This window comes from Equus asinus, chromosome 4 (genome assembly GCF_041296235.1).
Source record: "Equus asinus isolate D_3611 breed Donkey chromosome 4, EquAss-T2T_v2, whole genome shotgun sequence".
In the NCBI taxonomy this organism is placed as follows: Eukaryota; Metazoa; Chordata; class Mammalia; order Perissodactyla; family Equidae; genus Equus; species Equus asinus.
This window is the reverse complement of record NC_091793.1, coordinates 42,323,686-42,349,786: the sequence shown is the minus strand read 5'-3', so window position 1 is coordinate 42,349,786 and position 26,101 is coordinate 42,323,686. Positions and strand designations below refer to the sequence as shown.

General features: G+C 44.2%; 1 protein-coding gene across 2 annotated transcripts in view; it reads left to right on the top strand.

Moving 5' to 3' along the window:
• PAH (phenylalanine hydroxylase) overlaps positions 1 to 26,101 on the top strand; it is a 69,933-nt gene that overhangs the window by 12,989 nt on the left and 30,843 nt on the right. For both annotated transcript variants that reach the window (XM_014835046.3, XM_070507166.1), the window contains exons 3-4: positions 8,589 to 8,772; positions 24,004 to 24,092. In XM_014835046.3, coding sequence (XP_014690532.1) covers positions 8,589 to 8,772; positions 24,004 to 24,092 — 273 coding nt within the window. The remainder of the gene's footprint in view (positions 1 to 8,588; positions 8,773 to 24,003; positions 24,093 to 26,101) is intronic.

The following is a 26,101-nucleotide window of genomic DNA, read 5'->3' as shown; positions in this document are numbered from 1 at the left end:
CTAGAACCAAACTATTTGGGTTCAAAACCCAGTTGTACCACCTATGAGCTGGATGAACGTGGGAAAGTTATTTAACTTCTTGGTAGCTTAGTTTTCTCATTTTGAAAATGAAGGCAATAATAAGCCTGTATTATAGGGCTGCTGTGAAAATAAAGTAAATTAATACTAAATAATAAATAAATATTAACTTAATTATTATTAAATAATATTAATCAATAACTAACCGATATTATCATTAAATAATGTTGCTTAATTGTAATATTAATTAATATTGATGCATGAATTAATACATGTAAAGTACATATAACAGTATCTGGCACATAGTAAAGGTTCAATGAATGTTTGCCCTCCTCCTTTCTATGCACCGTATTTTCAGAGGGTCGTGGAGCATCAGGGATTCTTAGATTCTTCGCTCTACGAAAAAGAGTTAAAGTACTAGGATTGTTTGACTTGAGGAGGGAAGATGGGGTGAGGAAACAATGGTTTCATTCAAATGTTTGAAGGGCCATCATGAAAGAAGAATACTACTTATTTCCTGTTACTTCAGAAGCAAAAGAAGACGGTGCAGAAATTACAGGGAGCATATTTCAAATCACTTAAGGGCAGCATCTCTACTGTGGATAGGTCCTGGAAGACATTCCTTTCAAGCATTGTTACTATCAAAACAGCCCGCAAAAGGCAGGGCAGAATCAAAGCAAAAATTATGGTATAAACATGCTTACTTTCCTCGGTGGAGACAAAACATAAAAATTTATCCATCTCCTCCAAGATGGGCAATGGAGGGAGAAACATTCTATTTGGGAGAATCGCTTGCACCCTGTGAATCCCTTTGCTAAGTACTTAATAGAGTCACCTCCACATTTAATGAGCAGGAGCATCCCTTGATGGCTTGTAGCACAGCAGAGATACAGCTGGGACATTGAACCAAATCTTGATAAATGCTCAGAGTAATAAATGAGATACTAACAGCTATGTGAACCCTGGACGTCTGGCTCCCCTGGCCTGACCCCATACAGTGGAAGCTTTCTTAGCCCTTAACCAGTAGAAGCACATAGAAGGCATCCTAGCTCCTCAAAGGAAAAGCAAGGTCTGCAGAGCGAGGGCAGACTTCTCCCAGCATGGTCAGGTTGGTTCCCTCTGAGAGTCCATCTTTTCCTCAGATGATTAGCACTAAAATCACCATCCCAGTAAAGAATGGCATTCATTGCCTGCCAATGGGCATGTAGCTGTGTAGACCTCAGCCAGTAACAACATGAGAAAGCAATGCAATAGGTTTGATGTTTATAATAGAGGTACGGAGGTGCTGTGTTTCCATGTGTTGATGGGGTGGTGGGGACAACGAAGCAGCAGTTTTAGTGAACTGGGGCCTAACGATTAGGAATACACCAAAACTTCTACCTGCTAATCTGCAAACATCCCACTGTCCTCAGTTGATTGTTCCAACTCTCAATTCTTTGTGCATTTATTTAAACATTTTCCATAGCTCTCTATATTTTCAGCCTCTGCTAGCTCGTGTCCTGTACCTTAGAAAAATAGTCTTCTGAGAGTCTTTACTGCAAGTGGCTTAGTAATGGGCTATAAAATTAGAAGCAGGCTCCTGGGGGAAGTTGCAAAGAAGAGATCTCCTTTCCTCTGCCAGCGCTCCGCTAATCACCTTACTGTGTGTTCTCCAGGGAAGGGAACAAGCATACAGAGCTCCGAAGTGCATGGGTATGCTCAATTTGCATCATTTGAGTGATGGAGGCACAGAGGTTCAGACTAAGCAAGCTGCAGAAGGCTAGACACTTAGAGCTAGCAATTAGTTCAGAGTTCACTCTCCGTTTTCACAGTAGCCTAGCCTTCTGGAAACAAATGGAAAAGGCGCAATCTATACGTGTCTCATTCACTTCCTGTGAGCTCTCCTTCTGCCTGTGACCCACTTCTTCCCCTCATCAGATAGTCACTGAGCTCATACTCTCTCATTTATGCATTCGGTTAACATTCTTTTAGTACATACTATTGTCAGATCCTATATAGGTGCTGGGGAGCGTGGGGTGAGCTAGATAGTCATTCTTGCCCCTTATAGGAGCTCAAGTTTCCATGAGCATTCTTAACCATAACTTTAGACATAAGAGGCCGGGGGAGTTTCTTGCAGACATAGTTTAAGCTGAAAACTGAAGAAGTTGGCCAGAGGAGGAGAAAGGAGAAGTAAATTCCAGAATGAAGAAACAAATGACTTGAAGTGAGAAAGTAAACAAGTGATCTGGTCACAGAATCCTCAAATCCTTTACCATCTGCCAACCTCAGCGTTCCTGGGGACAGAGGCTGGATTGCGGAGGGGACATCTGGGCAGATACATGATATTTATTGCTCTGAAGTTTGGACTTGAAGGCACTGCCTGTGACCCCCGGGCCTGGTGAACAGGACAGGATCAAGAGTGAATCACGAGGACTGCTTTGACTTACCCCTCTGGCCTTAGGTGCTGAGCAGCCATGAGCAGTAAAATGTTTACAGGGAACATTTCTTCTCTAATCAAAATAAGAAGAGCTTTGAGCTCCCCTGGAAGAAAAAAAAATGCTCTTACAACCCTGATCACTTTTTCATTTTATTTATTCCCCCAAATATAATGATATGAAGAACACTCATGTAACTCACTCCCTGCTTGAGAAACAAAACATTGTGTAAGTGACTGAAGCCCCCGGGTGCCCCTTCGCCATGCCCTCCCTCCTCAGAGGTAGCTATTCATCTGAATTTGATGTATGTTATTCCCATGCATCTTTATATACTTTGTTATACAGAGAGATCCATTAATGACATGGCATAGTTTCGCAAGCTTTTAATCTTCATAAAACTGGAATCATATTGTAACTTTCCTGCAGTTTTCTTCCTTGAAGAGAAGGTGGTGACTACTGCTTTTGAGATTTGTCCCTATAGTTCTTGCTCATTCACTGTCCCCTCTGTATGTTCCATCATGTGATGATGCTTTATCCATTTCCTGGTGGTGGGATTTTAGGTTGCTTCCATTGTTTATCCACACAATGCTCCTGCACTAAACACTTTATGTAGGTTTGATGACCTATTTTTTGAGTAGAAGAACTTCAAATGGAAAACCGGCACTGTTTTTAGCTGCTAAACAGTTCAGAGAGGGGCATATTTGAGAAACAGTAACACAGAGCTTACTTTTTAAACTTTCATTATGAAGTGAGTTCTCACATTGTGAAAATTTAGACAGAGTGCTGTGGCCCATTGTTGGCATGTGAGTTGTGATTGGTCATTGGTAACCTGAGCTGAAAGAGGCCACAGGGCCTTTTTGCTCTTATTATTCTGGTGGCAAGAAAAGGTGTAGAAAGAGGAACACAAGGACAAGAATGTCTTTTCTCTAAAGCCTTGAAAAGAGCCTGGATTAAGCTGCTCCCCAGCTCTGCCCCAGAAGGGATCTCCTCTGAGTTGGACACAACCCCGACTACGTGGAAGGGAGGATGCAGAAGAAATAATTTAGTAAAGAGGCAGAAGACTGAAAGAAGAAAAGGCCAAGAGATTGCAACAGAGACACTCCCAGGGGAAGCAAGAGTGGGACCCCAAAAGATGGGCCACGTGGTGCAAATCCTACTGAAAGTCCAGGCTGAACCCTCCAAGAATTCCTCCTCCACCATAGAGTGGAGGAGAATCTTGAGCTCCCTCTAGAATTTAATTGTGCTCCTCATACTTTTGGGAGCATTTTTGGTTTCCTGTTAATCCCAGGGGATTTAATTTCCTCACTCTTGGTCACCCAGTGCTGTTCTGACCGTCACACAAGAGGAGATTAATGAAATATGTAAGAAGCCCTGCCTGCACCTCCGTGAGCCTCTTCTCCAATCTGTGCACCTGTCATTTCTCATCCCAAATATTGTAGTAGTAGCTCCCTTTAAAACATGAGTCAGAAGATGTCTCTCCTCTGCCTAATTACCTCCTGTGGCTTCTTATCTCACTTGGAGTAAAACCAAAGCTCAGATAATGGCCAACGATGCCTTCCATGGTCTATTCCCAGTTACTTTCCTGCCTCATGTCCTGTTGCCCTCCCTCTTGCTCACTCTGCCCTGGTCGCACTGGCCTCCTTGATGGTGCTCAGTCATATTGTGCACCATCTTACCTCAGGACCCTTGCACTTGCTGTACCCTCATGCTTATTCCCCCATTGATTTCAGGTCTATGCTTAAATGTCACCTGTTTATTTTTTGAGGCCTTCCTGACCACACTGTCTAAAATAGCTCCTCTATTTCACCCCTGGAATATCCAGTCCCTTGTTCCTGCTTTATCTTTCTCTATTGAGTCTGAAGACTGTATATTTTATTTATGTATTATAGTTACTGTTTGTCTCCTTCTTCAAGAATGTAAGGTCCAGGAGGGCAGCAAGTTTCCTGCTGTGTTTGCTGTTGTATCCTAGCACCCAGAACAGGGTTTGGCACATGGAAGGTGCTCGACAGGTTGAATTATTGAAAGCCTCTGTCCGTTTCCTTGAGACCAATGATTTGGGACATTCTTTATGAATGTTTGGTGTTGCCCCCAGAAACCTCTGGAATAGGCCAGGACATAACTTCATTTAAGCCTACTCTGAGGCAAGAGAAGTGGTCCAAGAAGCTCTCCCTGCCCAGTCTAGTCTCATATGAAAGTATGCTCAGTTTCCCTCCTTCTTTTTGAAACAGGCATTCAGGAAAGGAGCTGAGAAAAGTTCAGGGTAAAGCAAATATTAAAGAGTAAAATGTCTCATAAAACTTAATGTGTTTCACCTCCCAGGGAAATGCATATCTATACCAAGTTGAGAGATGAGTACTTAGTGAGTATCTGTGAATGAAGACAAAATTGGGCTGGGTGCTTTCCCTCTTTTTCTCACAAAGTTGCCAGATAACATCATTATCTTTGTTTTAAACACAAACAAACAAAAGTTTGGGAGGACCAGCTAATGTATCCAAAGGCAGCGAGTAGCAGAACCAGAATTTCAGCTCAGACTAGTTCCAAAGCCCACACTTTTTCACTATACCATTCTCCTTTTCTCAAGGAGTGAATGGAAGAGAGGAAGGGACTCTAAGCTTGACGTCAAAAAATGATTCAGAAGGACAAATCCATTTTTCACATTGTGAATTCTGTGTATCTCTGCTTTTATCTGCTTGTGACCAATCTCCCTTTGGAAAGATTTTTCTCAAGGATGGGAACAGAAAGAGGTTTCTGGTCAGTCTTTATTAAAATAGACTATTCATTTCATTTTGTTTACTCTGCTCAAGAGTTCTGATGAATTAAGATGTCACACTGCTATCTTTTATGCATAAATTAACTATTGGACAAATCATGAAATTGTCTTTGAAATGTTCACCTCTAAACTTTGCTTGCCTCCATCCTGATGTCCAGGTGGAGTAACAGAAAGAGTTCCTCTTTCTTTATCCCTCACCCAAAGATTCGGTGAGTGTGTATGGGTCAATTTGTAAACCTGCATAGAGCCCTTATTTAGAAATAAAAATTCTTTTCCTAAAAGGCAACTACGATCATAATCAAATTTGGAGGTTCATTTCTAAAGCCTCTCTTAGCAACCCAAATTATGGGTATCTAAGGATCCACACTGATAAGCTGGAATAACTCCAATAAGGAAATTGCCTGCCAAACTAGAGAGTTAATTACTAACAAATTGATTCAAATGGGAAAGAAATAGTTTAAAGCATTTGGCTGGGTGTTCTTAGCCAGAAACTTCACTCAATTTTAAAAGATATATTTTTCTTTTCGTTATATTGGTAATATTATAAGACTTTTGGCAAATAAATAGAAGTTACACATTGTCTCATCATAACTCATTTTGATGCGTTTCATTCTAGTCTTTTTATTTCTTTTGGCCTGGGCATATTTTTTTTAAACTTGTTTTAATTATCACATATCTCTATCCATCATAAATATTTCCCAAGTGATTGTCATTATAACCATTTAAGAGATAAAGTGAATTTTATTATAAACGTAATAAATGTTGTTTTTAGACAAGTTGAATTATGATAAAAAAAGAAATAGAAAGAAGGAAACAAAATCACCCCTAGGCCCATCATCTAGAGAGCACCACTGTTAATATCTTACAGTGATTATTGACACTTTATTTCATGCATGTTGTTGTTATTACTTGCTTTTTAGTTGTCGTACAATCTCCACTGAGTGACTATACTACAATCCACCTAACCAATCCCTTATTATGGGAGTTTAGTTTGCTTACAAATTTTAGTGAAAATTTTTCCCATAACTTAAGTCTTCAAAATTCTAAAAACTGAGTCACAGGGCATAAATTGTTTTACGGCCATTCCCAAAGTGAGAGGCTTCTCTCTGGAAGTGCTGTTGCGAGGGGTGGGGTGTGGGTGGTGAACATTAACAGCCTACGATCTGCCTTCCAGCCCTCTCCATCCTACACCTGCTCCCACCCCCTACACCACCCGCCTTTCTGTACTCTTCCCCAAGTAAGTGTGCCAGAGGCGTGTCCACTCCTGGTTCTTGGTTTGCTGTATTCTCTGCTTTACACAAGGCAGGGATTGGTTATCTCTTCTTTTGAGGTTTCAACTTAGGTAAATAGCAGGTGGAGCCTACCCATTCTCTTTCTTCCGGAGCCAAGAAGGATGACATTGCTCTTTGCTTTTGTTTGGAAAGTTACCTCTGTTTGCCTAGAAGGCTTCAGAGCCACCGCAATCTCACTGGCCTTCCCTCCTCCACGTTCTGTCTCTCTAGTCAGGGCCCTCACATTGGGTTACCTGGTCATCGCTGTCAGGGGTGTGTTCTCTGCAGCTGGCGCCTGTAAATAATGGTTCCATCATGCACCCTTGGGGATTATGAAGAAGAAAGAGCAGGAAGGGTGCCTGTGTGGGGTTACTTATTACTGTGTTTAGTATACCCAGAGGTTTTTGTTTTTTGTGGTTGGCATAATAGTAACAATAACGATAAAAGCTGATACTTGTAGAATGCGCACTCTATCCCTGGCGGGAAAGGCAGTGTAGTTAGAAGACCAATGATCCTGAGATTAGAAAAAGTGGGCTTCTCTCTCCCGCTACCTGTAGCAAAGCACTTTCATCTCTGATTTCATTTTTTACGTCTCTCTTAAGCTCCTCAAAGGATTGTTGGGAAAGTCATAAAAAATAAGTCTAAACTGTAAAGTGATATTCAAATGCGAAAAGGTATCCTTATTGTAATTATTCATGTTCTCTTCAACCATATGCCATCGATAATCTAAGGAAAAGATATACCTTTTGAGCTACAAGGTTTTTGAATTTTGTTTTCTGAAATTGTAAAGCTGGTTAAGTTAAATATTATTTTTTCAGGGTACGTTTTGTCTGTTTAAATGTTTGCAGTGACCTCGGTTATTTGTTTGTTTATTTTAATAATGTGTAGAGAATGCTCCTTGATTTTCTCCACAAAGAATCGTACTGTCAATGAAATCAAACTTTCTGAATAAGTAGCAGATGACTGGCACACATTTAAATTTGTGGACCAATTTAAGGAAATGATTCTCTTATTTTTTCATGAAAAACTCATAATAGCTAAAATATCACCAGCTAAAGACATTGAAGTCCAGTAGCTGCAGTAAGTGATCACTATTTTTGCAACATTTAATAAAAGCAGCCTGTACGTGAATCTTCCCTTCTCAATGAAGCCCCATGTGTCCACCCTATTAAATACTGCAGTCTGCCCCACTCCACCCCAGGACTGCCTGCCCCCTTCACCCTACTCTGCATAGTATTTTTCCTTAGCCCTTATCATTATAAAATAATACATAAATCAGTTGTTTTTTATGTTTGTTGTTTGTCTTCCCACGACTTGAGTGTAAGCTTATAAAGGGAAGTATCTTTGTCTGTTTTGTTCACTGGTGTATTCCCAATCACCTAGAAGAGTGATGGGCACCTGGTGGGTGCTTCATATACATTTGTTGCATAACTCGAATGAAAAGTAATTATGTAACAGTATGAATGGCAATTATACCAGAAAATTTTTACTAAGTATCTACCGTGTAACTGGCAGCGTGTATATATTGTCTCATCTGATGTTCCCAATAAATTTATGAAGCAGGTAGCATTCATTCCGCCAAATTGCAGATGGGGAAACTGAGGGTTAAAAGCAACAAAGTAGATCCCCTAAGGTCTCATAGCCAATACAATTAAGAACTTTGATTTAAACTCAATAAGCCTGGCTCCTGTGAACCCTATTCAAGAGAACAATGTTGCTTCTACATTATTTATTTATTGAGATATCATTATTAAGATCTATGGGATTTCATTTGGGAAAGGAGGTTTTCCTATGTAAACATTTTTGGCAACCACTGTCCTAGATATTTGAACCAAACCAAAATCTTGTGGTTGCAACTCCAGGACTTTAGCAGATTTCCATGTAATTAAATTTCTGTGGCGTTTGAACTATTTCCCCCACCTCCTGCCATCTGTTACTTGGTTTTGCAGAAGAAAAAGTAAACAACTTTTGCGAATTTAAGGACTTTCTTTTGCTCTCATAAAAAAGAATCTTGTTCCTCATCTCTCTGTATTTCGTTGTGTTGTATGTTTTGCGTATATGGTCTGTGTTAATTTCCACCACTGTCTCCTTCACATTCCCAACTCTCTTTTCTAGGAGAATGATATAAACCTGACCCACATTGAATCCAGACCATCACGTTTAAAGAAAGACGAGTATGAATTTTTCACCTATCTTGATAAACGGAGCATGCCTGTTCTGGCAAACATCATCAAAATCTTGAGGCATGACATCGGCGCCACGGTGCATGAGCTTTCCCGGGATAAGAAGAAAGACACAGGTAAGAACTAGGACAATTTTGCAACACAAGAGACTCATAAAATAACGGCAAAAATCATATCTACCCTGGAAGACCACTAGGGAGATTAAACTAGAGGATGTAGGTTAGGGACCTAGATGAATGCCTAGCATAATTTAGACGTTTGATAGATGTTAGTTCTTTTCCCCCTTTCTCAAGATAGCTCTGATATTAGTCCTTTTCTTTGTGTTGCTGCAATTTTTGTATATTTTTTGTTCCTGGGTTATTATGCTCTCAATCTCCTGTCTCCAGAGTGGGGCTGGTTAGGGTGTCCAGGATGCTTTCTATGTCAATACAACTTCAAGATAAATTCCCTAGTTATCTCGATTCCAACTAGAGGGCTCTCCCCATGTCCTTCTCATGACACGCCATTTCTGGAGCTGGGGATTTCCTGTCTCCTTGTTCCTAGGGCTTTCATTGTCATCGGACATCTCTTGATCTGTCTCTTCCCCTAGATTACGAGTTCCTCGCTCATAAAGAGAGTCTCTTACTTTTATTTGTGTCCTCAGAGTGTAACACAGTGCTTGGTACAGAATTTGTGAATGAACAATTAAATAGAGGATCTGTTGAGACTTGCTCTGCCCCCTTAGCTACTTACTGAAATGCTGCCCATTGATGTCCCTGGAGGGCAGTAGGGCAATAGAATGTAGGAATTACAAGTATGGGCTGGAGTTGGACAGACGTCCGTTCAAGTCCTACTTCTTCCACTTATTGGTTTTGAGACCCCTGACAAGCCTCTTTAATTACCCTATCTTCAATTTTGCATACAGATTTTGTGAGGATTAAACGAGAACACACCATTTAGAATAGTGCTTAGAACAGTGTCCGGCTCGATACATCATAGTATGTGGTTGTAGTTATGATTATGATTAGCCTAAAAAGAATACGGATGAACGAGGTGATTGCTTTTTAGGGTCCAAAGCATATTCAGATGAAGTATTTTTTTAATAGACTTTATTTTATTTTATTTTAGAGGAAGATTAGCCCTGAGCTAACATCTACTGCCAATCCTCCTCTTTTTGCTGAGGAAGACTGGCCCTGACCTAACATCCGTCTCCATCTTCCTCTACTTTATATGTGGGATGCCTGCCACAGCATGGCTTGTCAAGCAGTGCCAAGTCCACACCCAGGATTTGAACCGGTGAACCCCGTGCCGCCAAAGCGGAACGTGTGCACTTAACCACTGCGCCACTGGGCTGGCTCCTAGACTTTATTTTTTAAAGCCGTTATGTTCACAGAAAAATTGCGCAGGAAAAATAGAGAGTTCTCGTATGCCCCATTTCTCCTGCCTCTCCCTCCCTCAGTTTCTCCTATGATTAACATCTTACATTAGTGTGGTGCTTTTTTTTAAGATTGGTGAGCCATATTGATACATTATTATTAACTAAAGTCCATAGTTTACGTTAGGAATCATGCTTTGCATTGTACACTTCTGTTGGTTTTGACAAGTCTCATATCCACCATTACAGTCTCATGCAGAGTGGGTCCACTGCCCTAAAAATGCCCTGTGTTCCACCTGTTCATCCTTCCTTCCTTACCTGCTTCCTCTGGAAACCACTGATTTTTTTTACTGTGTCCATAGTTTTGACTTCTCCAGAATGGCATACAGTTGGAATCACAGAGTGTGTAGGCTTTCAGATTGGCTTCTTTCACTTAGCAGCATGCATTTAAGGTTCCTCTGTGTCTTTTTGCAACTTGATAGCTCATTTCTTTTTATCACTGAATAATATTCCATTGTATGGGTGTACCACAGTTTACCCACTGAAGGGCACCATGGTTGCTTCCAAATTTTGCTGATTATGGCTAAAGCTGTTATAAACATTCATGTGCAGGTTTTTGTGTGGACATGAGTTTCCAACTCATTTGGGTAAATGCTTAGGAGTGCAATTGCTGAGATGAACTATTTCTTTTTCTAAATAATCAAAAATTTTTACCATCGTAAAATCAAAAGGTTTTTTTGCCACAACACTTGACTTTAGGTCAAGAGGATTTTAGGCTCTGCAGCTGAAAATAGCATTTTAATAGGCAGAGATGTTTTTAAGTGAGACAAGACACCTCTTTGCACAGACCATTGAAACATTTTCTAAAGGATATCCCCAAACATTTCCTAGGAGATCTCTCTTGTTTTCCTGCCCTCAACCCCCCGTGGCTATAACTGAGACAAGGAAGTCTATCCCAGGGTTCTGTCCTTGCTGAGGGTGGACATGCACCATGGCTCAGGTCACTCAGGGCGGGAACTTGGAATTCCAGCTCCCATCAATCCTATCTGCCTTCCTTCCCCTTCCACAGCCCGAGCTGCTTCCTGATGACTGCCTTCTTTTGCTTTTCCGGCCACCTGCTCCCGACAGGAGCTGCAGGCCCTCAGGACAAAGGGCCTGCCGGATCCTGGGGCAAGCTCTGCCTCTGCTTGGAGCAGGTGGAGGCCAGGCCAGCTGGGCTCCTGGGGTATGAAATCAAAGCAATTGACAGGCAGGCAGGCAGGCAGCCCCTTGGGGAGCCAGAGAAGATGTATGTAGATCATCTGAAGGGCTGGCAGCCTGAACTGGAGGCTCAGAAAGGAGGTTCTTAACAGGGATGTGAAGGAATAGCTAGGAGCCCAGAATTCAGAACCAAGGCACATCACACTTGGTGTGACTTTGGGCAAATTACTGACCTTCACAGTCTCCCACTGTATCAAATGAGAGTAACAAGAGTCTCTGCCTCATAGGATTAATGAAATAACACCAGTGGAGCATTGAGAACAGTGCAGAGCATGTTCAAGGGCTTAATAGATGCTCTCTATCCCTACCATTACCGTCACTGTTATTACAAACACTGGCCTGAGCACAGGAGCCATGAAAAGCCAGCCTGTGCACAACTACTTTTTCAGAGATCATGAGAACTGCAAAATGACCTCAGAGGTCATGCAACCCAACAGACTCCTTCATTTTTCATTGTGAAAAACAGAGGCCATGACTTGCCTCAAGGCACCAAGTGAATTCTGTGCAGTTGTGGGTAAGCGTGTGTCGAGCGCTGCTCTGTGCCAGGCACTGTGCTGGGAGCTGGAGAGAGAGGGGATTCAACACTGCCTGTTCTTAAGGAGCTCACAGGCTGACAAGGGCGACGAGACACCCAGGTGAATACAGGAAAGGGACAGGTGCCTTAATGGAGACAAGGCTGGTGGAATTTGGCCTCTTCTTCACTGCTTAACTCTGAGGACCCAGCAAGTGTGAAAGTGAAAAAGCCAATGTCTTCACACAGCGGTATCATGTGATCAGTGTTGGGCTTATCAGAGGCTGAATGTAGCACAGGCTTGATTCCCTGGCAGGGCTCAAAATGGCAGGGCGTCGATATTTGAAGTTGGGTTGACATTTTACCTACTGAAGAAAAAACTGCTAAGACTAACCCTTTAAAACAACACATGTTTTGTGACCCTGATTTCTTCAGAAGATTGGTTGCTCCATCCCACACTGGCTCCCATACTCACATCCCTCTCCATGCCATATGGTTTCCTAACTTCATGTCCACATAACAGAACAGCTGCTAGAGATGCAAGTGATGCTGAAATAGCACAGCCTTGCACCTGCTGAGAGAGGTGGGCCCTTTGGGTTTCTGGGGTAGTTTTTATGGACTGGAGTCTGAGCCCAGAAAGAGATCTTTTTAGGGGAAAAAACCATCCCTTTTCAGAGTTTTTCTTTCTGTAGAACTCAGAGGGAGAATGATTAAAGGAAGAAAAGCATCGTCATAGATCAGAACCTTTGATGCTTTCACTCAGCAAAATGCCCTTTCTATTGAGGGTCTCAAAGCTCAGGGGCAAGTCTGACAGCAGGTTGAAGTGGGAGATCTGAACCCCTCAAATCAATTAGGCTAAACCACTTTCCATTCTAGTTTTTGAGCCATTCAAAAGGCCATGTGGGTGTTAGAAAATGAAACTTTTCAGTTTCTTAATTGCTAAAGTTCCCCACCCAAAACAGCTTAAAGGAAGGTTAATTATGCTGACATGGTAAAGAAACCCCAACCTTCTAAAATGCCTCCTGGAGAAGCTGATGTGAGTTTAATAGGATTTTAATCCAGAGAGTCTTTTGAATACTTGAGGTCTATTCTCCTGCTATCCTCTCTCCTGATGACCTCAAATCCGTCTTCAACCCAACATGAAAGAGCATTAATATCTTCCATCGATCAACCTACTAATCCTTTTACCTTTCCCTTTGAGTCTTCTGCATGACATGACATTTATAGGGGGATGGAAAATTCCTACATGGAGAAAGATTGCAGCCAGGAGAAGCAGACGGATAAAATGTCTTGGGTAGATGGAGGTACAGGATCGTCACCTTTTGAGAAATTTATCTGTTTAGAGTTATTTTCCAAGAGCAAATGGACATTGAGTGGATTTGCGTGTGTGTGTGTGTATGAGGAAGATTGGCCCTGAGCTAGCATCTGTTGCCAAGCTTTCTCTTTCTGCTTGAGGAAGATTTTCACTGAGCTAACATCTGTGCCAATCTTCCTCTACTTTATGTGGGATGCTGCCACAGCGTGGCTTGATGAGCAATGCTATGTCCATGCCTGGGATCCAAACCTGTGAAACCCAGGCTGCTGAAGTGAAGTATGCAAACTTAACCACTATGCTACCAGGCTGGCCCCAACATTGAGTGGATTTTGTTCAAGTTGTGGTGATTATAAGGGTCCTGGTATGGAAGCAAGGGAGTCCAGCCTACCAGTACAGGTATATTTTCTATGGGGAGAAGAAAGGCTGTTTATTTATTTATTCATCTATCTGTCTGTCTATCTATCTATCTATCTATCTATGTATCCATCTATCTATCTTTCTAGCCTGGGGCACTTATGATTTTATTTGTCTATTTAATTTGGATCAACTCCTGAAGCAATGATTAAAGGGAAAAAATTATTGTGAGAAAACAAAAGCAATATCATTGGACTTATTCCTTCTGTCTTATATGCCCCCCACCCCCAGCCCTCTTGAGTTTTTTCTGCTTCAGTGTTGCTGCCCTGAAAAGCAGCGCTGTGATGAGGCTGAACTTTCAACTCCATTGTGGGAGCAGGAAGGATAGGATTCCTTGGAGGAGTCTGGAAAGCCCCTAGGATTGCGGGCAAAATGGTACACATGCATGTGCATGAGTATTTTTTAAGACAGAAAATTTTCAAAAGGGTCGCGGTTCCTACAGAGTTGAGAGCTCTTAGAGAGAAGCTGCTTGGTGTGGAAGGGGGCTCCAGATGGTTGGGGGCTTTCCCCCTTCCCACCACCTATGCCTGCTTTCTCACTGTCCCTTCTCCCCTTTGACCTCTTCTCAGTTCTATACCTTGTCCTGTGCATGCATTTCACTTGGCCCTGTGTGTGCCTCTCGGGGCTGTAGATGCTCGTGGCCCTGGGTCTGCAGGAGACCACGAATCTTCGTGTTTTAAAAACACACAGGATTGATGGCCTTTTTCAGTCTACCTGGATGCTTGCTGGATGTGTGGATGTTGCCCTAGGGCCTGGCAGCTGAGGATGGGACTTTTGGTTCGGCAGACTGCCTCATTGAGTCAAGCAGACCCGCAGCTGAGAGGATAAGCCCATTCAGGGGGAGGTGGTCCCAAGCCTGGAGCTGGTCTACGGCTTGTTCCTTTGCAGTCTACGTACTGGCAAGGGAAGATCCAGAGCAACTGCTTTTTTTGCAGCCCAGTCTGTTTACCAGGTCGCAGCTCTTTAAGCTAAGGAAGATCATAAAATTATAAGCAAGCCCTCATTCTAAGAGAGATTCCTCATTTGCATGCCAAATCCACTGTTTTCAAAATTCTTTCCCAATTAGCTTGTATCATGGAAGCCTTGCAACAGCCAGCTCAGATAGCTAGAGCAAGCAGATAACATTATTCTCATTTTCATCATTAGGAGATGAGACAGAGAGGTAAACTTGAACGGCAGCGTGGATTTTGGACTCTTCCATCCTGGGTTGTAGCTGTTGGGCCAAGTTGCTTGCCCTCTGCAGGCCTCCCTGTTCTCAGCTGTAAAATGAAGATATCTGTGTGCTGGTGGTGGTGTGTGGACTCTAGGATATAATTCGCATAATATGCCTGGGGCAAAATGGTCAGCAAACTTACCCCTGAGTCTTTCCTAAGGATACCCAATGAATCTTATGGTTGAGGCAAGGCCAGAATCCCAAAGTCCTCATTGTTGAGAAGGAAAGGCCACCAGGACATGTTATTTGGGTCAATCCTAAAGATTGTGAAAGTTATAGGGAATTAGACTGGGGACGCCTTTTCTCTGAGTGACAGGTGTGCTCCCTCAATTGAAGGAGGCAGTAAGAAGATATGAAATGATTGTAATTGAATGTCAATTTGCCATTCATGTTGGGTTGAGGGAGTGTTATAGTGACTCAGAGAGAACAATGAATTTAGAGGTAAGAACCAGCTGTACCCTGCTAGCTAGATTTGAAATCCATCTGATCCCCTATCGGCTCTACCAACCCCCTACCCTCATTACCTGTTCTTCCTCATCTGTGCAATAGAGCTAAGATCTACTCTGCCACTTTCTTGGGTCATAGGGGGTAATCATGCAAGATACTCTGAATGTTATGGGGTTTGATGAATTGAACTTTCTTGAGTTTGAATAAGTCCCTGATCTTAGATATACTTAGGCCTCAGTAGGGAGTGAGCTCTATGATATATAACCTCAGCCTAATATCAGCCTATTTGCCACCACCAGCAACATGGGTATAGACACTGGGCAGGCTAATAATGTATAAGGAGTTGGTGGCAGCCACCCCCTCATCGAGGCCAGCCTCCCCTAGCAGCCAGGGTGACAACTTCATGTATGGGGTGATATGAGGGGCCTTGGGAATAATCTCCCATTTCCAAATATTACTTCCTGTGAACACAGTTTTGATGCTTAACGTTGTTCATTTGGCTGTGTGTTATATTGGAAATAGCTTTGGTCTAGGAAATGGAAGGCCAGCTTCTCATGTGGGTTTCCTTCCTTCTTCCCTCCCTCCCTCCCTTCTTCCTTCCTTCCCTTTTTTTCTTCTCTTCTTCCTTACCATTCTGACAGCACCCATTACCAAAACCAGTGGCCTCTTTTTATTTCATCCTCTTTGAATTTTTTATAGCATTTGAGACCATTATCCCTACTAGAATTCTTTAGTATTTTATAAATTATGTGGCCCCTATTTGTTAAAATCCTAACTATTGGGAATTTCTTCCTTTTTCTCTTACTACTCCTTCTCAAAACCCACAGAGTCAGCTTTGCCACGTTCTTCTCTTTCATTCGCTTTTATGCCCTAATTCAGCTGATCATTCCTTCATGCAACTTACATTTATTGAGCACCCATTCGATGTCGGCTACATGATAGGGATGCAGGAGGGAAAAACACTTACATGGTGCCTGGACTCACATGTCTTAGAATCTAGCAGGTAGTTGCTATATGGCATGATATATACAGGGATGGGGCAGTGTGGCATGCCTCAGGAACACTTAGGAGGTACACTGAAGCCAGTCTTGGTTATGGGGGGAAGAGGGGAAGCAGGGACAGGCAGGGACTCCTGGACAGAGATAGACATGTTATGGAAGAGGCTGTATACATTTCTATGTATCTGTTTCATCCAGTGTAGGTTGGCCATAACTCCAGTTGTAAGTGGCTGGTAATCAGATCTCATTGCAATGTGAGCCCTCAGAAAACAAAATTTGGTGTTTGAGGATATAGTGGGCAACCTGCCAATAGATATGTTTATGAGACGTGGGGCATCTTAAAAAGGATATTGGGAAGAGGGTTCTGACTTAGGTTGCTGATTGGAATAAATGACCATGCAGGTCATTCTTTTATTTATTCATTGTTTAACTCATATCCATTCATTCACTCCATCCACTTGTTCATTTCAGCACATCTTCACTCTTTACTTCCTGCTAAGTCCCTTTTATTCATCTGATTCTCATTCTCATTTTCACACGTGGACAGAGAGATCAAATATTCTGCCTGTCATGTCAGCGATAAAAGTAGGCCTTGAACCTACCACACCTCTGCTCCGTCTAAGAGGAGGAGGGAGACAGCTTGGCACCATCAGCCAGCGTTTGACTCACCCATTCTTGCCAAGACCTTCCTGAAGGGCATTCCTTCTGGCAAAGAAAATAGAAGCTCATTAAAAGAGAAAAATAAAACCCTCAAAAGTCTTCATCCTGTAGGATGTTGGCACGCCATCTCTTCTCCTTTTGGGAGAGCATGGCCAATGCTTCTCTGCGGGGCTGGAGGCCATTGCCTCAGAGAAGACACCCAGGAGCCTGGGAGGAGGGGCTGGAAGCACCCTTCTATTTTGGGCCTAGGAAATGGAGGATTTATTGCTCTCCCTGAGACAGACTGGAGGCAGAAGTCTGGGTGCCTCATTGGCTAAACCCTGGGGCTGATGAACGTCTGGTGGAGGGAGGGGGTTAGATGAGACTCAGCCTGCACCTTGAACTGCTATAAACTTAATAGGGCTGCTCTGACCCGCTGGCCAGGAAGCAGGCTCCAGCCTGGCCTGTGGGGGCCTTTTGCCCAGGAGCACTCCTGAGCCAGCCGCCCCTTGGTGTCCGGGCTGAGCAGTTGACCCCGACTTAATGAGCCCACGACGTGGGTGTCCAGGGCCAGCTCTCCCGCGGGCTGCTTCCCTAAGAGCCAAATCAATATTTATTAATGATCTGCGCCCCCTGGGTGCTTCTGGCTTCACAGAGAGCCTCTGTTGCACCAGCCTGCCCAAGTCATTCATTAACCGCCGGGCCCAGCAGCCCGCAAGGCCACAGAGGGGCTCACAGAGGCCAGCCCACCACCGAGGTATTTGCAAAGGTCATTAATGAGCTAATCTGATTTAACTTTTCAAAACAGAGGCCTGGGTCACTGGGGTCAGTCTGTATTCCCAGCATTGTGAGCGAGACCGGGTTGGGGGGGAGGGTGGTGACCTTTGCTGAAGAAGAGAAAGGACATGTGAAGATGTCTTTGAGGCGCCGAGAACTTAAGCATTAAAAAGTGACTACCCCTAAGTTCAGGGAGGCGTGGGGTGAAGGTGGGGGCGGTCCGGGCTCTCTATGGGATTTTTTCACGTCCCTTTGGCTTCCTGTTGTACTGCACCATCTCCTTTCCTTCTCCAGGTAGGCGAACAGGAATCTAAAATTAAGGACCCTCCCCACGGACACCTCCTTATTCTAAGGCAGCCCAGCACAGCAGTTAAGTGCACAGCTGCAGAGTTCTCGTTCCGGCTCAGCGAGCTCAGTGATCTTGGGCAAGCCCCTTCGTCTCTTTGAGCCTCAGTTTGCTCATCAGTAGAGCAGAAATCATAATGGCTACCTCCTAGGATTGCTCTGAAAATTAAAACAGACAATGGAAGCAATGTGCTTAGCCCAGCATCTGGTGCATTGTAAGCTCTCAAAAAAATGTGACTTTTAAAGGGAAAAAGGTAGCTATAACTTTTTGGCTGGGAAGTGAACTCCAGCCCTGCCACACACAGTAGCCTGTGTGACCTTAGTTACCTAACCAGACAAGTGTGTCTGCGTGTGTGTGTGTGTGTGTGTGTGGTTCAAGGTTGACCTACTGTGGATCAGTTGCTTCTCATCTCAACCAAAGAGGCAGGTGAGGGATTGGCTGCCTCACCCATTTCACAGATGAGAAGCCAGAGATGCAGGAATGAAGTAACTGGCTCAGAGTCACATAGTTTGTGGGTGGGAGACATGAAACTAGAACACAGACCTGCTGGCCTCAAGGCCAGGATGTGCATGTCCTTTGTGCAATATAAAGCGTAGGTACAAATGTGGAGGCTTGGGCTTGATTTTGTCTGGGGTCCTCTGCAGCCTCCCTGCCTTTAGCCCCCGGTGTCCTCACACTACTTGCTTCACACCCTGCTCAGGTCGGCCTCTTCTCAGGAAGTGAGCCATGTCAGGACCTCGATGTCCCTATCCCCCAACACCTAGAACTTGCTTGGTTTCCTTAAGCTTTGTCTCTGCTCTCCAGGGTCATAGCTGGTGAACTTCTCTTAGGCCTGGCCTGGGTCCTGCTTCTGCCCAGATGGCTGTACCCAGGACCCCTGGGAGACGATGCTTTAGCCTCAAGTAGGTCTGGGGAGGGGATGGGGGAATAGATGCAGGGCTGGGCTGCTGCCTGGAGAAAGTGTGTCCCAGGCTGTCACCCCTTGTCATCATTTGGCTCCTACAGTGATGATAATGATAATAGTAACAACTCTACCCTATCCTTATGAAGCACTTGGGGTGTGCCAAGCACTGTTCTCAGCGCTGTTCATGCATTAGCTCATTTTAATCCTCACAAAGTCGCAAGTACATACTATTGTTATAGTGGTTTTACAGATGGGACACTGGAGAACAAAGAAATTCAGGAATTTGCCCCAAAAGTCCCCAAGTTAAGATGTAGCAGAGGCAAGATTTGGACCAGGCAGTCTGGCTCCAGAGTCAATGGGCTTAGCCACCAAGCTGTGCCACTTCTCCAGCCTGGCTGTGTTCTGGGCCTTTTCTGCACGATGACAGGGCCCAGAGCCACTGGAGGCCCCTGGACTTGGGTGAGTGCCCCTGGCCTCACAGTGCCACCTAGGGTCCCTCACAGTCTGTGACAAGGACCTGGGACTTGGTGGGCTGCTTCGACCTTTGTCCCCTCTTTGCCAAGACTTGAAGCCTTCAGGTCTTTGCAACCTTCTCAAGTTCTTCGATTCCTCCCCCTCCCCCACAAGAGGTCTGAGCTAAGCCATGTGGTCCTGTTAGTGTTTTCCTTTTGGAGAAAGAAAAAAAAAAGTCACCCTGAGCTGAAAATTAGCTGGTTCTGCTGCCCTCTGGCGTTCGGTTGGGAGACAGCCAGCAGGCTCAGCTCTAAATCCAGCTGGGCGCAGAAAGGCTTCTATCTGTGGAGTAGAACCTTGTTTCTCTGGTGAGAGGAGAATGCAGAATGGTAGGGGCAGTGCATTTTGGGAGCTGGACATATGTAATGACTCTACTTCCAGAAACAAGTGAGGTTAACACATTGGTTGAACTGGAAGTGTATCTTCATGTGTCCTCTGGCCAGCCTCAACCCTTCACCGGATTCCACAGGTCTCGGAGCATGAAACCCAAAAGGGATTGCAGCAACAATGCATCCAACACCCTACATTTTATGGAGGGGGAAACTGAGGCCCAAGATGAGAAAGCCTGTTAACATCAGAGCTGGACTGAGAACTGGCTTCTGACTCCAGTCTCCCTTCTTTCCTCCTCCCCTTCCTCCTCCTCAATTTCTTCTTTTTTATCATCCTCATTAAAATCTTTGTCATCCTAAGTGATGAGCGCTTACTGTGGGCCGGTCACTGTGCTAAGATGGGTCCCATTTGCTAAAGCATTTCATGCAGGAATAATGCAGTGATACAGAAAAAGAATTTCAATCCATTTTGTGGACAGAGAAATGAAGGCTCAGGAGATAAAACACTTGCTCAATTACACAGCGAAATAAGTGGCAGACTGTCTGGCATTGCTGGAAGACTTTCTACCCTACTCTCTGTGCTATGTTGTGGCAAGGGCAGAGTGACAAAAATTCCCTGGGGCCTGTAGCTGAGCAATAATAGTGTGCCAGGTCCTGGCTTCGGCAAATCACATGCATTAACTCATCTAACCTCATATTGTTCCTACAAAGTGGTGCTTTATAGTGCTATTATTATTTCTGTTTTACAGATAGGAAGACTGAGGCACAAGGAGTTTTAATAATTTGTTCTGACTGCAGAGACAGCATTCCAGCCTAGGCTGTCTGGCTCTGTGGCCCAGTCCATTAGCCATTGCTGGACTGACTCTCCCTGAGACAAATGGGGAGCCAGCTCGGGACTGAGGACGGCCCCTGGCTGTCCCAGATCCCCTTGAACTGTGGCAAGTCAGTGTCAGGTCACCAAGACACTCACCTTGGGGTCTGGAGCCAAAGGATGTCATATGAAATAGTGTCCCCATTCCGCTTCATCTCCTTACAATATTTTCTCCTTCTTCAGGACCTTCCTGGCATTGTTATGTATTTAAATTTATGTATTTTGTATTTCTTGCCGCCCCCCACTAGAATGTAAGCACTACAAGGAGTGAAGAGTCCGTTGTGTTCGCCTCTGAATATCCAGGGCCTGATTGTAGTAGGCGCTCAGTGCATGTTTGTGGAATCTCCTTTGGCAAGTCTAAGGTTCCTCTGAGTCAGAAAGTGGTGCAGTGAGAAAGGGCTGGCTTGCCCTATTTCTGGGGGCAGCTGCTACTGCCGGAATTGTGGTTGATTCCCAGGCAAAAGAGAGACAATGAATGAGTGGGGAAGGGAGGCCTTGGAAGTGAGGTGATGGGATGGCAACGTTCTGGAGAAACAGGAATGGCCTCAGAGGAGATCCTGAGCCCTGGTTGACTATAATAGGATGTTCTTTCTCAAGCCCTTGCAAACCTGCATAGGAAATAGACCCCATTTTCAGGGCTGACAATAGAGGTCCATTGTGCAAGGCAAAGTGCTAGACTCAAGGAGAAAGGAAAGCTTGGGGAGAAGTTTAGATGACAAAGTAGGAAGCCAGGTTCCCTGCTAGGTGAGCAGAGCCTGGTGCTGAGTCATCCCAGACTCCAAAGTCTAGCAGATGGGACCAAGGAGATCTGTGAAGAGACTTACGCTCTCTGTTCCTCAGTTTCCTCATCGGTATAAAATGAGGATAATAATAGCACCCACCTGTTGGGGCTGTTAGGGGATTGCGTGAGGTAGTGTATGTGAAGTGTTTAGGACAGTGCCTGGCACACAGCAAGTCCTACATAAGCCTTTGCTGGAATTACAGTGACAGCGTCTGCTCCCAGTAGTACTATCACAGGGAGCTGATCTTGAGAAGTGGACTGGCTTAGGGGCAGGGAACCTGCCAAGAGGGCAACTGCAAAGACAATCGGGCAGTCAGGCTCCAGAGGCGGCCCTCCTAACAGTGTGCTCTGCTCCCTCCATAAGTGGCAGGATGGGTTCATGGTCAAGACCTGAGACCACTGAGTCAGCCATGCCTGAGTTTGAATCCTGACTCTGCTGTTTCCTAGCAGTGTGTGTTTGGGTTTGCCACTTAACCTCTCTGTACCTGTTTCCTTGTTTATAATATGAGACCAATAGTACCCACCAGTACTCTTAATTTGGAACAGTGCTCAGTGCTAATTTTTATTATTAACATAGGCAGTAGAGAGCTTAGCATCTCAGGTCTATGGAAACAGGCTCTAAATAGACCTTTACGGATGCTGTTGAGATAAGAATCTCATTGTTTTGGTGGAATGCAGCTGGTTCCTGTCTGATGCTGTCATCTATTGACCACAGATGACATTTTTCCAATCTGGCCACTAGGTGGCAGGCATGTTCTTTCCTGCCCAAGCTGAGCAGGGCCAGAATTAGAAAGCACATGCATGAGATGGAAAGCAACCTTTTATGGGCCCGACCTTGGGCTGCACCCTTTGCCTACATTCTCATTTACTCCTGGCAGCAATCCTCAGATCAACGGAGATATTCCACCAAAAATGCTAAGCAAAGTACTTCGCGCATGGTAAGACTTCAAAATATGTTAGCTGTTCTTCCTATTGTTGTTGCTGTTATTCCAAAGTTTACAGAGTTGGGACTGAGGCACAGAGAGGATAAATAGGCAGATTGAGCAGAAATTCCAAGCCAGAGTTGACTGACTGCAAGTTTAGCATCTTTTCCCCTAAACCTCACGTCAGGGGAAGCATTGGACACCTTGGGCTCATCTCATGGCCCCCACCATGTCTACTTTTACTGTCTGGTTTCTTTCGGGACCTACCACTCTCCTAGTTCCTGTGTAAGTCAATTATTTAGACCTTCAGAGCCTCAGTTTCTCATTTGTACGGTAGAACATAATGCCTTCCTTGTTTTACAGATACTTCCACAACAGCAATTAGACCAGAGTCGACACTCTGTGGGCGGTGGTTGCTATTGGTGCCTTACATCTTAACATAACAGAGTTCCTTCCTTCCTTCCTTTCTTCTTCCTTTTTGCGCTCCCTTCCTCCCTCCTTTCCCTCTGTGCACCTGGAAGTACGCTCATGTCCTACTGTCCACAATGTCCTAGTCTCTGTTCATTCCTGGGATAGTTCCACCCCCGGTGTGTCTTCTTTCCTGTAGGCCATAGGAATTTGGGTGCTAACACCTGCTCTTCCCTCTGAGGTCCCTCTCTGTGCAAGACCCAGTCACTGTAGGCCACACAACTCAGGCCCTGTCTTCTCCCCACTATGCTGATTCAAAAGCAAGCCCACAGATTCTTTAGGTCCTGCAAGGCACCGTCATATCCCAGACTACCTGACTGCATTCCCTCCGCTTCACCAGTGGCTTTCAAATTGGCTTTGGCATCAAAATATTTTGCTGGGGTGCCTGGAGGCCTGTGGGAAGGAGGCACAAGGTAGGAAGATGGGGCCACCAGATGGGGTCTCATGGGCCCACCCTTGTTTACACTAAAATAGCTCCATTTTTATCTAATTTATATCCTGGGGTTACATGTACTATTCTGCTGCTAAAGAAAATCATCAAAATACTATGATAGGTGGGAGGGAGATGAATTTTGAGATAATTCAGAGAAAATCTCCAGGAAAGAGAATATGTTTGGGAATGCTTTATACAGCTAGTTTCCGAGGTGCCAATAAGCCAGACAGAGAAAGACAAATACCACATGGGATCACTTATACGTGGAATCTAAAAACGACAACAGAGAAAGTTAAACTCATAGAAACAGAGTAGATAACTGGTTGTCAGGAGCTGGGAGGTAAGGAAATAGGGAGAGGTTGGTAAATGGGTGCAAACTTTCAGTCATAAGAGGAATGAGGTCTGAGGATCTAATGTTCAACATGGTGGCTATAGTTGACAACACTGTTGCATAATTGAAATTTGCTAAGAGAGTAGACCTTAAATGTTCCTACCCCTCAAAGAAGATACATATGTGTGAGATGATAGATGTGCTAATCAACTATATTAAGGAATCCTTTCACAATGTATACATATATCAAATCACAACAATGCACACTTAAATATCTCACAATTTTATTTGTCAATTATACCTCAATAAAGCCGATATAAGAAAAAGAAATAAAATCAGTTTCCAAGGAAAATGGGATTTAACCTTTGAATTTGAATGATTTGGGGGTTATCAGAGACAGCACTTGCCACCGCCATTGACTTGACTCGTTGGGACTGATGCCGTGCTTCCGACCCTGGTGAGGCCTTTGCCTGTACCCTGCCAGTCTGCCGCTCAGTATCCTGCCCTTTCTGTGTTGCAGTGCCCTGGTTCCCGAGAACCATCCAAGAGCTGGACAGGTTTGCCAATCAGATTCTCAGCTATGGAGCGGAACTGGACGCAGACCACCCGGTGAGTCCATGGCCCCTCAGATGAGATTCTCTCACTTCCTCCCCTCCCCCATACCACTCTCATCCCCTCTTTGGAACAACATGTCTTCCTTTGTTTGCTTGTACAGCAAACATTTATTGAGTGTCTACTCATCCATCATCACCACCATCATTATCATGGTCATTATGATTGTAGGAGCAAATATGGATCACTGTCCAGACACTATTGTTTATATATGATATATGTACGTAAGTGTGCATACACACACGTAAACTATCTTTATTTCTGACTTTGTACAATTACAGAGGTTTAATTCAAGTGCTTTGGAGACAGCAAATTTTGCTAACAACTCTACCAGGTACAGGGAGACAGTGGGGAGTGGTGACACTGGAACTAGATCTTAAAAACTGAGTAGAAGATGCTAGTCAAATAAGGAAAAGAGAGGGATTATAGGCTAAGGGAACAGTATCTGCAAAGGCTCGGAGTCCTGAAAGTATGAGGAATACTGTGGAATGGCTGGCTGGTGCATTGGGTGTGAGGGTTAGATTCTAAAACGTCTGATGTACCAGACAGTGAAGAAGTTGGACTGTGTCCTGTGTCTGTGGACAGAGGAGTGGATCCTTGAATGGTTTCTGAGTAGAGGACCAGGGTGGGAGATTTTATCGGTCTTTTCTGTAGGGCAGAGGCTTCTGGGGAAGAGCAGCCCAGGCTGGGCTCAGGGCCAGTTCTGACAGCCTCTGTAGGGGAGAAGTGCCTCCATCTTGTTGACTGTCCTTGATTTTCTGCCCAGGAAAATGGCTCCTTGATCTTTAAGTGACTTGGAAGATGTTTTCATTGGCAATGGCTTAGTGCGACTCAATGGGGGTGTCAGCATGCCATCAGGAGTTGTTTTCTCCGCACACTTATGTGGGTCTTTATAGTCGCATAAGTTGGGAACTTGCTCATCACAAAGGCTCTTTTCAGTAAGCAAAGCAGTTGTTCCCATTTTACAGACAGATTCATTGAGGCCCCTCGCAAGTAAATGACCTTTCTAAGGTTCCCTGCTAAGCTTTGTGTCTATAGACTCTTAACCGAGCACTCACAGTGCCTGAAGGCAAACGTCTAGCCAGTGGCAGAAATTCAGGCCTTTTCACAGAAACAAACAGAGAGCTATTTCAGGAGTAGGTTGACAGTTTCAAATATGAGCACTTGTTGCTTGTTCTAATTCACATAGTAAACCCCTTAGCGTGGACGTGAAAAACACAGAAAAGCATGAGAAAGAAAATAACGATAACCCCTAATTTCAGTTATTTCTCGTTTTCTCTTGGTAGTATTCTGCAATTTTTTTTTACAACAAGAATGTATTTTATAAACAGAAACCAAGGTGAATTCCCTCCCCATTCCCAGCCTTCAAAACAGAAAAAGAATCGTGTATAATCACACTGTCTTAAAATAATATTAACATTTTGGTGTGCTTCCTTCCTCCTCTCTCCCCCTTCCTTCTGTCCCCTCATCTCTCTCTCTCTCTCTCTCTTCTATTTATACATATATACGTGTATATATTTGTGTGTGTATGTGTAGAGATTTTTTTAATGCAGTGCCACAACTTACTAACCAGCCTCCAATGGCAAGTGTGTAGAGGTTTCCAATCTTTTGTTATTATAATAACTCTGCAGTGAATGTTCTTGCCTGTGCATCTTGGTGTGGACTCCCCATAGCTTCTTTGATACTTACTTGTGAAATCACTTAATCTAGGAGTAGAAATTGTATTTAAGGCTCCTAATATACATTACTTAAATATGCTCTCCCCCCAAAAAACCAAAGGTAAGGTTGGAGGACTTTGATCCCTGTTCCATCTTCCTGGGAATGGTGTAGCCACTTCCGTGGAGCCTGCGAGTACAGACGCCCCTCCAGGAGAAGCTCTGTATCTCCTTTGCCAGGTCTTCATCTGGAGTCTCTTGTCTGTGGGGTCTGGGAGCAAAGCACCTCCAAAGATATCCTTTCTCTGGAAAAGCTGTCTTGCTGCCTTCAACCCGGTCCATGAGATCAGC